At 47.0% G+C, this 17,479-nt stretch overlaps 1 protein-coding gene across 3 annotated transcripts; it reads left to right on the top strand.

The window, feature by feature from the left end:
• Positions 1–5,470: 5,470 nt before the first annotated feature.
• On the top strand, positions 5,471–15,663 carry LOC108942594 (transmembrane protein 41A-A-like). 3 transcript variants are annotated; one of them, XR_003798126.1, is made up of 6 exons: positions 5,471–5,745; positions 10,411–10,561; positions 10,703–10,864; positions 11,911–12,049; positions 12,735–14,564; positions 14,933–15,662. XR_003798126.1 is itself a non-coding variant. In XM_029257701.1 (5 exons), the coding sequence occupies exons 1-5, from the start codon at positions 5,579–5,581 to the stop codon at positions 12,953–12,955; spliced, it is 840 nt and encodes a 279-aa protein (XP_029113534.1). In that variant the 5' UTR covers positions 5,471–5,578; the 3' UTR covers positions 12,956–15,663. The 3 variants fall into 3 exon arrangements, 2 of the variants coding, with proteins under 2 accessions (XP_029113534.1, XP_018621550.2); XM_029257701.1 differs by having other exon boundaries at positions 12,735–15,663; XM_018766034.2 differs by having other exon boundaries at positions 5,471–5,733; positions 12,735–15,662.
• The last annotated feature ends 1,816 nt before the right edge of the window (positions 15,664–17,479 follow it).

The following is a 17,479-nucleotide window of genomic DNA, read 5'->3' on the forward strand; positions in this document are numbered from 1 at the left end:
ACATCACCCAGGGCAGCTGCGCAGCTCTTTGTACACCATGTGCCCATGAAGATCAACATGATCATGGTGGAATGACCTCCCCTTCTCACTCAGAACTGCTGAATCTCTGTCCACATTTTAAAAGGGTCTTAAAACTCACTTCTTCAAGACTCACTTTGCTTATGATCTCTTAAGTTCATGTAAGGTGTAAATGCTCATGCGCACTTTAAGATCATGCCTGGAGAAACCTTTACGCAGCTGCTCCAGTGTAATGTACGTAAATGTTTATATGTATGTAAAAAAAATTACCAGGAAGGTGATCAGGAATGGGGGGCACGGTGGCGCAGTGGGTTGGACCGGGTCCTGCTCTCCGGTGGGTCGGGGGTTTGAGTCCCACTTGGGGTGCCTTGCGTCCCCTCCTCCACCAGCCTTATACCCTGAGTTGCCGTGTTAGGCTCTGGTTCCCCGCGACCCTGTATGGGACAAGCGGTTCAGAAAGTGTGTGTGATCAGGAATCATTGATATTCTGATGAAGTTTTATGCAGCTACTCCTGTGATGAACATTGGTTCACATGGTGAAACTAACTACTTAAAAATACATGTCTGTAACTATCTCTTTCTCCTAATGTAATGCACATATTGTGTTATCTGAGATGTTTGTTGCTTTGGAGAAGAGGGCCTGATAAATGAATACATGTAAATGTAAAATATAAAATGATCCCTGAAGCATCCTTCAGTAGGAGACCTGCTGTGAGGTGCAAGGTGCCAATATGCAGCTACTCCTGCTCTGCACGACCACGCTGCGCCGCACTGCTCTGCTTGACCACCCTAGAGCCACACGAGGGGGGAGGGAAGGTACTGAGGGGGCATCTCTGGAAGCCCCTGTCCCTCCTGTGGACACAGGGACTGGAAGCAGGTGGCAGGAAGGCATAAGGGGTGGGGAGGGGAAGGGAGGGGGGGATGGAAGAGAAATAAGTCAGAGCTAAGAAAGAAACAAGGAGAGGGGACAGGAAGAACAGGGACGGAAAATAAATGCACCTGGAAAGAGGGTTTGAGTAATGCATCTGCTTTGGGCTGGTTCACCACACCTTATTTACTGTGGTACAGAAGTGCGTGTGTTCAGCACCAGGACACACGATAGAGGCGTGTGCCCTGAACCACCGCCCCTCCAAACCAAACTGTTAGCCAGGCAGTAAACCCCAGATGCCAGTCGGCCTTCCGTTCAGCAGCTGGTCAGAGAGGCCCTGGACAGCAGGGGATCCACAAAAACAAAGCGACACTAAACCTGCTGCACTGGTGTGAAAGTAATTGACTGGAGGTCAGAGGTCACATGAGAGCGTAGAGGTTAATCAAGCCGCTGATAATCCAGACCAGCGCGACTCCTCCCACTTCACTTTGGGACCCAAGTTTCCGCCGCCCCAATTAATCTCAAAATAAATGGGAAGCAAATGGAGGAAGAGCAGCGCTTTGACGGAGCTGCGGAACAGGGTGCCGTTGGATGGATTTCCGTCTGGGAGGGAGAAGTGCGTTCCAAGAGCACAGCCTGGCTCCTCACCAGTGGGACAGGAAAGCTTGTATCCAGAGGCTTTAGGTTCCAACACCACAAGAACAATGGAACTGCTGGGCTCATGCTGGGCCGGGATGGGGTCTTCAACACCCGCGGAGAATGTGACATCTCCATCTCCAGGCGTCAACTGGGGCACAAAGGGATCACTGTCAGTGCCTTGCCTGTCACAGTGAGGCATGGGTTCGAATGCCATTCTCTTGATGATGTGTATCCACAGAGGAGGAACTGGTCTCCACAGCAGGTTGTGAGTCCATATTTCGCTTGTTTCTCTGTGCCTGTAACTCTTGGCCATTTCAGAGCTGCCCCCACACCCCACCCCACCCCACCTCACCTCACCTACCCGTCTCAACACACAACACCTCTTTTCCTGTCAGTGACCCCAGGGGAACCAGAGAACATGGCCTTGGTAGTACCAACTTCCTACTATTTGCACATTTAAATATCTCAACTCATGTACTTCTTTCCTATACATACAACACAATTATTTTCGTGACACTTTTTCATAGAAAAATCACATTAGAACACGCAATGCAATTTGTCATCTGAAAGAAACAACTATATAAAAGACTATTGTTATCCTTAGATGGCTTTACTCATAACTGTGAATGCCTTAGGATGGAGTCATGTTATGAAAGGAAACTAAAATGCATGAAATCCTCTGTTCTGGAGCATCATGTTGTCACATCTTGTCATCATCCAGGTGTCTGTTTTTTCCGTCGCGTCGCTGCTGCGCCGAACTGAAGCGATGCTGGTAGGACCCCTGCTGGTAGGTTTGGAAAGTGCAGGAAATGAAGCGCAACCGCTTACATTTCATCATCATTGGTGCCTTTTATTTTACACCGTCCACCGTACACTTCAGTGTGCTATAAAGGTGCTGGAAACGCTATCAAAGCCTAACATCAATCCCTGGATGAAACATATTTAACAAAATAAAGGGGAAGGAAACAGAGTCGGATTTTCAAAAATAATAGGGTCAAACAATAGACACATGATGAAATACGACCATCATGCAGGAGGACCACAATCAGTGCACATCATCTGTTTAGACGTTCCTGAATGCTCCTTTTTCATGGAGAAACAACTGTAAAAATGAAGGGCGATGTGGGAACCGCGGAGCAGTTTGTGGGATAAATACTTCCACCTTGGTGACAATAAAACAAATAAAACCTGTCTGACTGTGGTTCATGTGCAGTTAACAACATCCAGTCCAACTCAGATCTCATGTCCAGCAACAGCCTTAGCTACGGAGAGGGATAAATGAGACAAGAGAAAAGGCTCAGACTAGGAACAATGGTACCTGACAGATTTAAAGTTCCGGATTCTTGAAGACTGTCCTGCGGGTCAAATGTTTATATTATTGTATTGTTTCTCCACCGAGGTCAGGATAGTACTCCAACGGAAACCAATAACATCAAGTTGTGGCCCTACCACTAGATGGCGTTTCCTACATCTGTTTTGATCCATTGATGGACTGATCGATCGACTACCGAATGAATGAATGTATCGAGACGCCCGATTGTTAACCGCCCTCTTGCACTTTCAACACGTCCCATTTATCCGTCATTCATACTTTGCTTCTGAAGTCGTACTAGGAACCACTCCGACTTCCGTCGGTCCGTCACCTCCTTATGCCCCCCTACACAACGAGCCTGTTGTTTCGTTCCGTCTTCTCACTAGAACTGTGCTGTATTGCGGAAACTGCCCGCGACCACAATTGTTTCTTTAAACCTATCTGTTTTATATATCCCACAAAGCAAGTATTAAACAGATTAATTCACTCACACACACACACATTTTCAGAACCGCTTGTCCCAGATGGGGTCGCGGGGAACCGGAGCCTACCCGGCAGATTAATTCAATTCAATTTATTTTTATAGAGCACTCTTCTCACGTAGACACAGAGTGCTTTAACACAGGTATAAGGCAAGAAAAACAGATATAAACAAAAAAGACAGTCGACTAATGGCTACCATAATAAAGTACATTTAGAGAGCTAAGTATGCCTACTGGCCACCGGGGAAAGGAACAAAAACTCCCAACTGAAGGTTGAGGGAGAAAAAACCTCTGAGGGTCCATGGGCCAGTGGTTGACCACCCCTCCTGGGCATTCGAGATAAGTAACAATTGTAAGCTGGTTTAACAAGTAATAATGATATTTTTGCTAAATGGTATCTTGGATCCCCAGCTCAGCATGGAATGTCTCGTTCATCACGGCAGGTGGTTATCATCCTCAGTCAGTTTGGGATTCGTCTGTCACCACTGGCCGGCTTCCTCAGGTCTTATGTAGCAAGGTAGTACTCAACAAGAAGAAAGAGCAGAGTTAGTAATTTGTTACTTAAGTTAATTTATTGTGCATTTTTATAAAGGTGGTAAAAAACAACCAAGGCAAGTGGAATTACATTTCAAGGTGGAATGCCTGAGTGAACATGTAAGTCTTTAGTCAGGATTTGAAAACAGAAACAGACGGGGCATTTCTGACAGTAATTGGTAGACTATTCCACAGTTTAGGTGTTCTATAACTAAAGGCGCAACCTCCTACTGAGGTCTTATTGATCACAGGTACTTTAAGGTAACCTGCATCTAATGACCGACGATATCGTCCTGGGCTATAAGAATCAATAATCTCACAAAGGTAAGCCGGAGCAGTGGCATGTACTGCCTTATAGGTCAAAAGTAGGATTTTATAGTCAACTCTAAATGTGACCGGATGTGGATGATTTATGTGAATTTGATGTCCTAAAACAAGAAACCATAAGGCATCTATTCTTTGACTCTACAGTCATGTTTTTTGTTAACTGGAAAATTTAGAAATTTTGAAATCATAACGGGATTTCTGATTAAAAAACAAAACATTTTCTTGTTTTTAAGCTGAACGACCTTATCAAATGGGTTTCTTAATCAGTCTATGGATGATGTTTGGTAAATATTTTAACCACAGACAAAACAGTGAAATGCTAAGCTAGTAATATTACCTTACTGAAAATTGATAGTCTATAGTGTCCGCTCGCCCAGGTTTCGGACAATGTCCGCTTGTCCCAAGCGGGGTCACGGCGAGCCGGAGCCTAACCCTGCAGCACAGGGCATAGGGCTTGAGCGGGAGGGGACACACCCAGGACGGGACGCCAGTTGGTCGCAAGGCATCCAGACAGCACTCGACTCGAACCCCAACCCCCAGAGAGCAGGATCCGGCCAACCCGCTGCGCCACCGCGCCCCCCAATAAATATATAAATAAATATATGAATAAATTTTATATATATATATATATATATATATATATATATATATATATATATATATATATATATATAGGGGGTGCGGTGGCGCAGTGGGTTGGACCGCAGTCCTGCTCTTCGGTGGGTCTGGGGTTCAAGTCCCGCTTGGGGTGCCTTGCGACGGACTGGCGTCCCGTCCTGGGTGTGTCCCCTTCCCCCTCCGGCCTTACGCCCTGTGTTGCCGGGTAGGCTCTGGTTCCCCGTGACCCCGTAAGGGACAAGCGGTTCTGAAAATGTGTGTGTGTGTGTGTGTATATATATATATATATATACACACGTGTGTGTGTAAAGAATAATGAAGCAGGCACAATGGGAATGGTCCCTCGAGATGTTCGAACTTCGTACACCTTCAAATCCCTGTTACCCAAGTAGCACTGCACGTATGTTTCTTTACGATATTATGATTACTGGTCTAATTATGTACAATTTTTTTTATTCTGTCGCTTAAATATAATTTCAAAAAACGGCCTGTAATCTATCAGTTAGTTGTTGGTCCGGCATTCTTCTCTCCTCCGTCTAACGATGTTGTCAAACAGCGGTTCCCGTTCCGTCTACTCGCTAGGAGCTTTGGGAAAGTTGCTCGCGACCTGCCCATCCCCTTCCGGTCCGACACCTTCTCGTGTCCCCGCATACGACAGCACTATTAGAGAGTGGTTCCTTTACTCCCCTTGAGGACGGAAGTTCCGTAGCTGTCTAGGCGCTCGGCGACCAGCCTTTCCGGGGGTGCTTCAGAAGACCGGGACACCGGGACACCGGGACCATGCGCTCCGTGGCCGGTCTCCTCGCAGTGGTCGCCGCCGCTACTTTTTATCTCTACCTGCTGTCGTCGTTTCTGCCACCGGGACCGCAGCGCCTGGGAGCGGAGATCGAGGACGGAGAGCGAGAGGAAGACGCCGGGGAGGCGAGAGATCGCGGGTACGGATACGGGTACGGATACGGATACAGGTATAGGTACACAGGTACAAGTGGGGTAGGAGCGCGCAAAAAAAACTGCCTTTCTGGAAGCCACAGACAGACAGCCAGACACAGGACCTGCTCTGTGCGACGTCCGAGTCCTGGAGCCGCCACCGAACTTTTCGATACTTATGACATGATCTCTTCTTGTTGTTCATCCTCATCATTTATCAAGTTCAAGTTGTTTTTATTGTCATTCCTCTTTACAGTTTAGTTTGTATAATACGTGGAACGAAATGTCGTTTCTTCGGAGACCATGGTGCAACAAAGAACATAGCACAAGACAGTAAATAAATACACAGGACAGGACGTGGACGCAGACATGGGCTGAGCTGTAGGTAGTTGTGGTGTAGTGTAGTGCTGCGTTAGCTGTTTGACTGTGCCAGCCAGGTGAACGTTGGGAGGCAGCAGGGTGTTGAGTAGTGTGACTGCCTCAGCCTCAGGGAAGAAACTGTTGTGGAGTCTGCTGGTAGTGGCACGGATGCTCAGATGGCAACAGGGCGAAGAGTTCATGAGAGGGGTGAGAGGGGTCGTCCACAATGCTGGTGGCTTTGCGGACGCAGCGGTTTTTGTATGAGGAGTCAATGGTGGGAAGAGGAACTCCATGATCTTTTCACCTGTTCTTACAACTCGCTGTAGGGTCTTGCAGTCAGAGACTGTGCAGTTCCCGGACCACATGGTAAGACAGCTGGTCAGGACGCTCTCTTATCGTCCCTCTGTAGAAGGTAGTGAGGATGGGAAGGGAGTTTGGCTCTCTTCAGCCTCTGCAAGAAGTGAAGATGCTGCTGGGCCTTCTTGGCTAGGCAGGTGGCGTTCAGAGTCCAGGAGAGGTCCTCCATCATGTACACACCAAGAAACTTGGAGCTTTCTCCACAGTTGTTCCTTTGATGTGCAATGGAGAGTGGTCTACTCGGGTTCTCCTGAAGTCAACAATTATCTCTTTAGTCTTATCAACATTAAGAAATAGATTGTTGTCTTTACACCATTCTGCAAGCTGGTTCACCTCGTCTCTGTATGCTGACTCATTGTTGCTCTTGAGGCACACAACTCTAGTGTCATCAGCAAACTTGATGATATGATCTGAACTGTACTTTGCAGCACAGTCATGAGTCAATAGGGTAAACAGCAGTGGACTGAGCACACAGCCCTGGGGAACGCCGGTTTTCAGTGTGGTGGTGCTGGAAGTGGAGTTGCCGATCCTGACGGACTGGGGTCTCCCAGTCAGAAAGTCCAGGATCCAGTTCCAGAGGGATCTGGTCAGACCCAGCAGGCTCAGCTCTGTAATCATTTCTGAGGGGTGATTGTGTTGAATGTTGAAATGAAGTTAATGAACAGCATCCTTACATAGTTGTCCTTTTTCTCCAGAGGGGTAAGAGTGAGGTGGATGGTAGCAGATATGGCATCTTCTGTTAGACGGTTGGGACAGTAGGCATACTGGAATGGGTCCAGTGGTTGGAAGACTGCTCTTTACGTGTTTCATGACTAGCCACTCGAATCAATTCATGATGATAGGAGCGAGTGCACCCGATCGGTAGTCATTCTGGAAGGACACCGATGATTTCTTCGGCATAGGGATGATTGTGGTCATCTTGAAGCACACAGGTACAACTACCTGGCTCAGGGAAATGTTGAAGATGTCCGTGAAGACATCTGCAAGCTGAGCAGCACATTCCCTGAGTACCCGGCCAAGTATATTTTCAGGACCTGCAGCTTTCTGTGGGTTAACTCTGGAGAGAGTCTTCCTGACATCTACTGCAGATAGACAAAGTACCCGGTCGGTGGGAGTTGGGGTGGTCTTACCTGCTGGTATGTTCTGTGCTTCGAACTGTGCATAGAAATCATTCAATGCATCTGGGAGCGAGGCGTCGCCATCACAGACAAGTTATGTAGCTTTTTAGTCTGTGATGGCCTGAATGCCTTGCCACATGCACTTTGTGTCCTTTGAGTTTAGAAAATGACGGTGGATTCTTCCTGTGTAGTTGCGCTTCGCCTCTCTGATAGCCTGGGACAGATTGGCTCTTGCTGTGCGGTACACTGCTTTGTCACCAGACCTGAAGGCAGTATCTGAGGTTTTCAGCAGTGAGCACACCTCAGCAGCCATCCACGGTTTCTGGATTTATGCCGTGATTTTTAAAACTAGTCGAACTGCGACTGCAGTGAGTTGGTGACACCCGTGTCCAAAGTGACTGGCAGCGTTTTACCCGTTCACAGAGCAGGTGAATTTTTACTGCAGTAAATGCATGGTAAGTACCTTGATCAAGGGTACTGTAATAGAAGAGTGAATGTGACTCGAACCCACAACATTCTTGGTTCAAGTCTACTGCACCCCCTGCTGGCCACCGTAGGTAAGTGCAGTAAGGGCTGGTGTGCCGTGACATGGTTGTTTGGCGTATGAGACAGAGCGTCTCTTTTACACCAGTGTAAAGTGTGTTCCCCACATTCAGAGTGTCCACTCTCAGCATGTGGGAAATGAATGTGTGTGGAGTTGATTAAGAAATGTGCTTTCGGTGGGAAGTCAGGCTGGGCTGTGATGTCCCAGGGCTCAGTCTCGGGTTTGAGTTCTACTCGGGACCTCATCTGTGTGGGGTTAGGGAGATTGGTCATGATAAATGCTCCATGGTGTGTGTGTGTGTGTGTGTGTGTGTGTGTGTGTGTGTCCGTCCTGCAGAGTGCTCTGCCACAGCCTGCTCTATTCCCCCTGCAAATGGGTCTAGTTCGGAACCCAGTCTTGCTGAGGATTATCACTTTTTATATGCAAGGAGAAAGGGTTTGGCCAAGATTGCAGGTTCAAATCCCACCTCCAGCTATATTACCCTTGAGCAAGGTACTTACCCTAAATTGTTCCAGTGAAAAAAAAAGTCCTTGCTGTATAAATGGGTAAAGAGTTATAACCTTAACAGTGTAAGTAGCTTTGGAGAACAGCGTCAGCTAAATGAGTCAATGGTTGAAGGGGTTGAAGGGGGCTGCCGTGGGCCGTCATCATGTACCGTCACAGCCTGTTTGTGACCAACACCTGCACTCCCCCCTCAGCCAAATAGAAAGCACTCTGTGTCTTATAATAACCCATCTTCTCTTAAGTGGCCCTTTGCAGGAGCCTCTTGTGCCCAGAGCTGTGTGAGCACTTCCTTCCGCCCCAGCAGGTTGTTCCTTTTTAGAAGGAAAGGGAACATGACCCGGGTTCTGCTGTGTCCCTGCCGCAAAGCTCGGCCTTTAATGGAGCGACATTAATCAGCACGGAGAGGGAGCAGGAGGTCTTTTGTGTGTGTGTGAGATTGCCCTTTGACTGAAAGCTGTCCCATCAGTGTAGCCTGCATCACACCCTGTGCATCCAGGATAGGCTCCAGGCCACAGTGACCCAGCCATGGAGAAGCACTTACTGCTAAAAAGTGATGGATAATGGAAGAAAAGTAGAGTAGCGCTGTCCATCTGCATGTTTAATTAGTTTGGTGTGGAGAGCGTTGCACAGAGAACACTTCACGCCTTCATCGCACACACCCGGTCCTCGTTTTTAGCAAAGCAATAACATCGCATCCTGTTTAAAGTAATGGATTTGTGATGTGCTTCAACAGCCCAAGGGTTACAGTTTAAGTGTGTGCTTTGCTGCGTACTCCAGCTGCTCTTCATTTACTGCCCTTTTTAAACGCTGCGTCCATTAGGCACTTGGCCTCAATCGGTCACTTCAGCAGCTCGTGCCCAGGGAGATGCTGGATCAGGACTCACCCGCGTCTCACATCAGCCAGCAGGGACTGGAAAAGTTACGATCCTCCTGTTTTTAAGTTGTCCCCGAGAGGCTTTCAGGGAGCAGCATGTCATTCTCATTGATTTTGGTGGTGAAAACTTTGCCCTTTCCGTTCGCTGTCAGAAAGGCATGTGGAAGAAGCGCGAGAGGTCCACCGTCTGGAGTGTCCAGCAGAAATGCATCATTTGCTTACCGTAGCGCCGATGCACATGTGAGTTTCCATGGCAACCGAGCAAAGTAATAGAACAGTATTGTCGTTTCATGGAAACCAGTTGTTTTTCTGCTAGCAGCGGCGGGAAGGCGTTTTCAGTGTTCATATTTTAGGGTGACGAGAGTGGAGTGAGGTTTGCACGGCTGCAGCCCTGTCATCAGGGATGGTGGGAGTGCCGGGGCGGTCGCTCTGTGCACTTCTGACCAGTGGGACCATCAATGCTGAGTTTACACAACGGCACAGGTGATAAAGGCAATCAGTCCTGCGGCTGCTCTTTATCTGCCATACAGTTAGTGTGTTACTCTAGAGGCATTTTGCTCGTCTCATACCGCGCTACCTCGCAGCTGATGTTCTCTCCATCGGCTACTGGGAGGTTCTTCCTGCTCTACGCGGGGTTTGTGTTCACTGGAGGAGCGGTATGATTTTAGGATGTTGCTGGGGCATTAATTTCACACATACACGTTAAACAGCTCTGTCTTCTGAGGTTCTCATTTCCACATTAAATGTGACGACCTTCAGAGAAGGCCTGTTAGATACCGATTCTTTTACAGCACCAGTTACTGGAAAAAGGACCCACTCCTGTTTCCATTCTTGCTCTTTTCCCTGCTGGGAGTGGGTGTTAGGTGTTTGTTGAGGAGACTCAGGACTGAGACTGTGCGTGACTCCGACCTGTCGCCTGTGTGTCCAGCCTGAAGTTCCCGTCGGACCTGGAGGAGCTGCGTGTGCAGGCAGCGCTGTTGCGTTTCTACCGAGCAGAGCATGCGAGCTACGTGCTGCTGCTCTTCTGCAGCGCGTACCTCTACAAGCAGGCCTTCGCCATTCCAGGCTCCTCCTTCCTGGTGAGTGGATCCACCTGCACCAACTCTGTATAGCCAACTGGGGGGCGGACCGGCTTCGGTCCCAGTGAAGACAGCACAGCTCCTTGTTGTGTTTTACACTGTTTTCACACCGGTTGTTTTCTGCTCCTCTACCATTCATAGAACATGCTGGCAGGGGCGCTGTTTGGGCCGTGGGAGGGCCTCTTCCTGGCCTGTGTCCTCACCACTGTGGGCTCCACGCTCTGCTACTTCCTGTCCCAGGCCTTCGGGAAACAGCACGTCATTCGCCTCTTTCCTGACAAGGTGGCCTTGCTGCAGGAGAAGGTCTGTCTTCAGCTTGCTTAACGTAATAAAATGAAGCAGGTTTTGCATACCATAAGGACATTCAAAATGTTTATTAAAAGAAAAGGCAGTTCAAATAAAAGACGTCCAGTAGCAAAGTGTCACTTGCACTGCGCCACATCTGTACTGCATAGTCCGGTGACCCCCTGTTTTCATTGCCATTATTTAGCTGCTGAGCGAATGAATTGCATGAAACCACATTTGTGTTGCTATGTGTAATTTGGTCATTTCTAAAACTGAAGCATAATGAGAAGTAGTAGTCAAACTTAATTTGGATGAGCCAGTCCTTATAGTTACACATTTTTTGAAAGGCTAAAACAGTTTAAGAACCTAATCATAAAAACTCCTGAAGCAATGACCACTGTGTTATACACTATCGTGAAAATTAAGAAACAGCTTGCTTTCACTTTTAGGGGTACTCCTTGAATTACAAAATGTAAAAAGTATAGTTTGACAAGATTATAAATAATGGTAGATCCTAAGAAGAGATGATGTGAAACACAAGAGATGACGTATTTTTGATCTAAATGTCTTATATAGACCTTGTCAGGCCGTTACGAGCCATTGCTGTGGATGAAGGATCTGGGCTTTATGACTGCAAGTTTGCAGGTTCAGGTTCCTTGGAAATAGATGTTAAACTGCTGAGTTTGCATTAGTCTAATCTGAATTTATATGAAGTTTTATTTTCATGCTGGAATGATGAAATTTACATTTATTCATTTATCTGATGCTTTTTTCCAAAGATACTTACAATTATTTACCCATTTGTACAGCTGGGTTACTTGAGCAGTTTTTTTTAGGGTAAGTACCTTGCTCAAGGGCATTGCAGCTGGAGGTGAGATTCAAACCTGTGACTCTTGGGTCAAAAGGCAGTAGCTTTACCCACTACACTACCAGCTGCCCCTGTAGATAGAGTAGTAATTGTGGAGTTGTAAGGGGTCTTTGAGTGTACACAGAGAAACCATTATTGAAAACACATGGCAGGTTTCATTACTAATGTAATACCAGTCCGCTTTCTCTCCTGGAAGGTGGAGGAGAACCGCAGCAGCCTATTCTTCTTCCTGCTGTTCCTGCGGCTCTTCCCCATGACCCCCAACTGGTTCCTGAACATGGCCTCCCCAGTGCTCAACGTTCCCGTCACCATGTTCTTCTGTTCCGTCTTCATTGGTGAGACACGTATCAAGAGGTTTCCTGGCGCACTTTGTTCCTGTTAGATGCAAACTCACATTCGATCGTGATCGTGCATAACAAGCTGTCTTTATCGTCACAGAAAGCTGTGCACATTACTTTATCGCAACTATCTCGTCTTTCACATAAGCAGTATTTTCAAGTTCAGTATTAGAGGATTGTTTGCACCTGATGTGAAGGACAGATGGTTTTTATTTTTAGGAGTACAGTGTGATAAAGCATTACTGCTGTCTTATGAATGGCGGAGTTACGAATTTTCAAGGATACAAACATTTAGCATGCCTTTTACTGCTATCTGCAGACTGGGTATGTAAAGTTAATATAATATTTAAATATATTAAAATAAGTCTTAGTAAGTATTTAGCTGAAACTTTTGCAGAACATAACCTATATGTAAATTGAGGAAAACCTGGATTATTTATGTTTTATTAGTGGTAAAAGTGACGTTTTATTTAGGAACGAATCAGTTAACGAAGACACAGCTCCCAGTTGTGTTTGTAAGCTGAGGAGTTGGTGTATTTGACAAACTTTCCAGGGTTTTTATTTTGCTGGTCCTTTTCCCTGACTGCTACACCTCCTGCTGGCCAGAGCCTGGTGTCTGTTTAATACCGTGTTTCTGTATGTTTCTGTACCTTCCTGTGCCTTTATTTTTTTTTTTTTCCAGGCCTCATTCCATACAACTTCATCTGCGTGCGCACGGGTGCCGTGCTCTCCGAGATCTCCTCCCTGGACGACATCTTCACCTGGGCCAGGGCCCTGCAGCTGCTGGCCATCGCCTGCGCAGCCCTCCTGCCCAGTGCCCTCCTCCGCCGCTGTGCCCACAGCCGCTTCCAACTGGACGGGCTGCAGAGCAATGGCATGAGACCTCACCACAAGAGCACTTGAACCGCATTGCACACCCGCCACCGGCAACCAGGACAGGAATGTACACACCACATGCTTTTATGAAGTCTGGGAGCAAGGCACTTCATTAAGAGGACACACACACACACACACACACACACACACACACACACACACACACACACACACACACACACACACACACACACACACACACCAAAGAAATTTAACACATCCTGTACAGCTGTTGTGGAATTGTGGGGTTTCTTTGCCTTTTTCAACACCTTGATTGGTTTTTTCAGAGCGGAGGAGCTCTCACTGTTAATTGCTGTTATTAAGGTGTTATTACTGGTGCCTGCGAGTTTGTGTGTGATAGGGTCTGCACATCTGCACGTCTCTGTGTCCCACCAGTGAGCGCCTCACTGCTTGAGTCCCGGAACAAATCAGGGCGGCTGGCCGTCCCGTGGAGAGGAGCACAATCATCTATGAGGCAGCAGTTATACAAGACACGCTGTAGAAAATCTCCGCTGTTCACAAGAACCCATCATAATGAGCACCAGATACACACCCTGACCTGAAGCGTATGTGTGTGTGGGGGTTCAGTCATCACGCTGCTGGATTTTAACAGACCACTGTGTAGTGTCATATTTTGATGTGAAGAGCACTATAATGCAAACTATCACATGTATTTTTAAGAAACTTGGGTGTTTTTTTTTTTTTGTTATATATATCTTCCCCTCTTTGAAATTTGACATCAGATAACAAAGCTCTGCATCAGTGGTGCTGTTTTCACACCGTTTTTGAGGACATAGAGATCAGACACAGTTTCCTGTAAGGTTTGTGTCCATCCTGGCTTTCTTAACCTGTCAGTTTACGTGAGCTTCACTTTGGCCGGCTCTACAAGGGTTCCTAGTGATCTGAATGAGTCTCTCAACCTTTGTAAAGGGACTTCTGGTCTGTGGGTGGTTTCTCCTGCTTTGTGGGAGGGGTTTCATGTTTATGGGTGGAGTTTCTCTTGCATTGTGGGAGGGGCTTCTGTGGCTGTGTGGGTTGGGCATGTTTAATATGGAAAACTAACAGATATTCTTTGATACTCAACAAAGTGCCTTGATAGAATTAGAAACTTCCCTTGGGGTTGCCATGGTGACCTGGGCAGCCTTCTCCCCATAGCCAGGGCCCAGGCATTGTGGTGTTAGTGAAATATGCCATGTAAACTTGAGTAAGGAATTTGAGGTATGCAGACACCCCACAGGACACAGTTGTACCCTCCACATCCCTGATTACCATGAAAGCAGTGAAGTGTATTGAGGGAAACGTCTAGGAGCTGCGGAGTTTGTTTTGAAGAGGGAGATCAATTAATCGAATGGATTAGCTGGTCAGATCTGTGTGTGCCTTCAGAGCCTTGGAACACAACCTCGCAGGTTGACAGCAGGCGTTTTCAAAGGTCTGTCTACGATCGTGCCGTCGTTCTAGAAAGACCTCACAGTAACTTGATATGATATTACCTGCCTACAGGTTACAGATAGTATCGCCTTCACGGCCCTGCAGCACAGCGTGAACCCAGTAGTGTGGAAAGCAGTAAGTCCTGCTGTGAGACAGTGATGTGTAACGCAAGCAGAGTGGGGCCCAAGCATCCTCAGAGTTGCGAGAGGTATATGTTTCTTGAAGTTTACAGAATGTCCTGCTACTGATTTGGCCATATTTACCTTTATTTCACACATCAAGTCGTGTGTTCAGGACACTGCTGTAGAGTTATAATAAAGAACATGCAGCTGAGGGGGAACATTATGTTTTATAGTATTATGTTCTATATAGATAATGTTCTCATTTTAACATACAGCTCATCCATAAAGTGCTTTCCTGCGGCTGAGCTTTAGGTTACGTTAGCTCCTGAGCTCACCTTGTGCCAAATGTGTAGGCGTGACCTGTAACCTTGAGAGCAGCCTGAAACGTACAACCTGCTGAGGCCCATCGGACAGTTCAACCGGTGGTTATGCGTGCCGTTTCCTGTTTTTGCAGGGTGATGAACCACTGAGGGGCTTTGGGGTCACCTTGCCGGGGACTCGTTGCAGCTCCAAGTTTGCAAGTTAACTATTAAGTTGGCAGCATCATGGACTCCCGTGTATGTCCACAAAAGTACTTTGGTACCCTTTTCCCTGGAGAAAGGCTCAACCCCCAATCCTAGTGGATGTACTAATTTCATTACAAGGTTCTCCACAGGTGGCTCTGCAACTGTAGCTGCAGGAGTCTGCCATGAACCTCCAGGTTATCAGGCCATTACTAATCCAGCCAGTCTTGTTTTTCTCAGTGTTCTTAGGTAAATGTCTTTCTGCTTTACAGTATAAAGTACACCACGGACAGCAAGCGCAGTCTCCCTGTGTGGAGGCGCCCCTTTCTGTCCCGAGGGGCTCTTGCTAACGTTGTGTCTCTGCTGCTGCCCTTTTCCCGTCACACATCACTCGGCTGTCCTTCTCTGTGGACCAGAGCATCCTTTTCTGCTTTCTGTTGTGCTGCGCTTTTTTTAAATATTAAAAACGGGCGTATTCAAGCACAGTCTTCCCGGTGGTGTATCCCCGTGGAGTCCTGCTGTCCCTGAAGATGACTGCATGTGAAACTATTGTCACCTGTCAATAAGTGGACCTGTTTTATAATTATTATATAAAATGAGTACTTATCACCAAAATGTGCCCAGTGTGGTAATTTGGATTTGTAACCGCTGTGTTTTTAAGGAAGAGGAATAACATCAACTAAATGTCAAACCCACAACCACTTGAATTTGTCTTCTTGTAAAGAGTTACCTGTTTGACTTTGGATAAATCCATCTGCTTAGCAACTTTAGTGAAAAATAATTACACAAAATTCATTGAAATGGCAAAATGTGTAATCTAATTGTCCCTACAGAAGTCGTTTATGCGTTTGTGTTTTGCAACGGTTCAATTACTACTTTTGGCATGGTGTCAGAAAGATAAGTTCAGCACGGTTATTAAATCAGTTGGAGGAATCCGCTAATTAAGGGTAGAATGAAGTACAGGCCGGGCGCTCAGAGCCAAACGATAAATTTGCAGAGAGGGAAAAAGACACGCAGAGCGACGAGAGAGAGAGAGAGAGAGGAGAGAGAGAGAGAGAGAGAGAGAGAGACCGTCATTTCTTTGAAGACTTTATTGCTCATTTCCAGGTTGATCAGCAGTACTGTTCACCCACAGCTGAGAAGAACAGCATGGCTGTTACCAGAAACACATGGACCAACTCTCAGTCCAGCACTGTACGCACTCTCACCTCAGCCCAGATGGCACAAGTTAAACTGGTGAACTGGGAGATTCCGATTTCAAAGAAAAACTAGAAAGAACAAAATAAACTCCAGTGGTGAAACACTGTTCCGAAACGGATCCACCAAAACTAGGACTAAAGTGGGTGAAATGCAATACACCTTTTACAGCCTATGACACTTCATGCAACTTCTTTATTCAAGAGTAAAACAGGAAAACCGGTGCTGTGGCCTTGTGGTTAAGAGTGTTTAAACTGAAGCTGGAAGGTCGTGGGTTCAATGCCCACCGGGCCATGTCAAAGCTTCCTGGGCGCTTGGTGTTAAGAGACAGAACCGGGGTTAATGCCCTGCGGTCAGACAGCCAGAGAGCCCCGTGTGTGACGAAGATCCAAATGGCGACATCACACTCGGGAGAGCCTTAAAAGGTACAAGTGGCTCCTATTTTCAGCTGTGACTGTAATGGGGTGAAATCTACCCAGGAGCGCAGTCCTTGTCAGTTTTTGAGACAGGACCCCCCGAGCGCTGCTCTGAAATGTCCTCCATGTCTTACATGCGATGGACCCTAAAGTGGGATTTCACTGCTTAAGTATAAACTAGTCCACAATGAGGTCTGTGTGTTTGTGCGGGGCGGGAGGGGGGGTCATAGCCTTATCATCAAAACCACCGATGAAATGACAACCCACACAACTCCAGCAACGTTTATGGTCGTAGCTGGGTGTTTTCAACCCACACCTGTTGTTGAACTGACCCTTCGAAGGTCCAATCAGTTCCTCCTCTATCGCACACCCCCGCTCTCACCCCGATCGCATGTATCACAGATGACAGGCAGTCATCTCCCGAAGGCCGCGATCAAAGCCCCAGTTCGGGCCAATCCAAATGAAGAGCTCAGAAACCTACACCCCCCCATCATGCTACAATATATATGAGTACCAAAAACATAAAACAGTTGTGTATCAGGAAAGCAAACTGCAGCACGGTCGAATTTCACTTGAGTCCAAGACCGTGTTCTAGAAAGAGCCCATGGAAAGGTAATGTGCTGAAGAAAATGTCACAAACTTTTGAAAAGTTTACAAATCAGAAATTGACTGGAAATAGCTAAAATCACAATAGAAAACTCCAACCCAAAGCGAGTCCGCTAGCATCCCGGGTGTCCTTGGGTGACCCCTGCCACAATGAGACCCAAGTGAGCACAACAATCAGTGAGAAGTCGCATGTGTCGACCGCAGGTGTGCGCCTTTGTTTAGTGTGTTTCCATGAAATAGCAGCACCCCCTAGAGGAGCAAGCTGGAGGAGCACAAGGC

This window comes from Scleropages formosus, chromosome 14 (assembly GCF_900964775.1).
Source record: "Scleropages formosus chromosome 14, fSclFor1.1, whole genome shotgun sequence".
NCBI lineage: Eukaryota > Metazoa > Chordata > Actinopteri > Osteoglossiformes > Osteoglossidae > Scleropages > Scleropages formosus.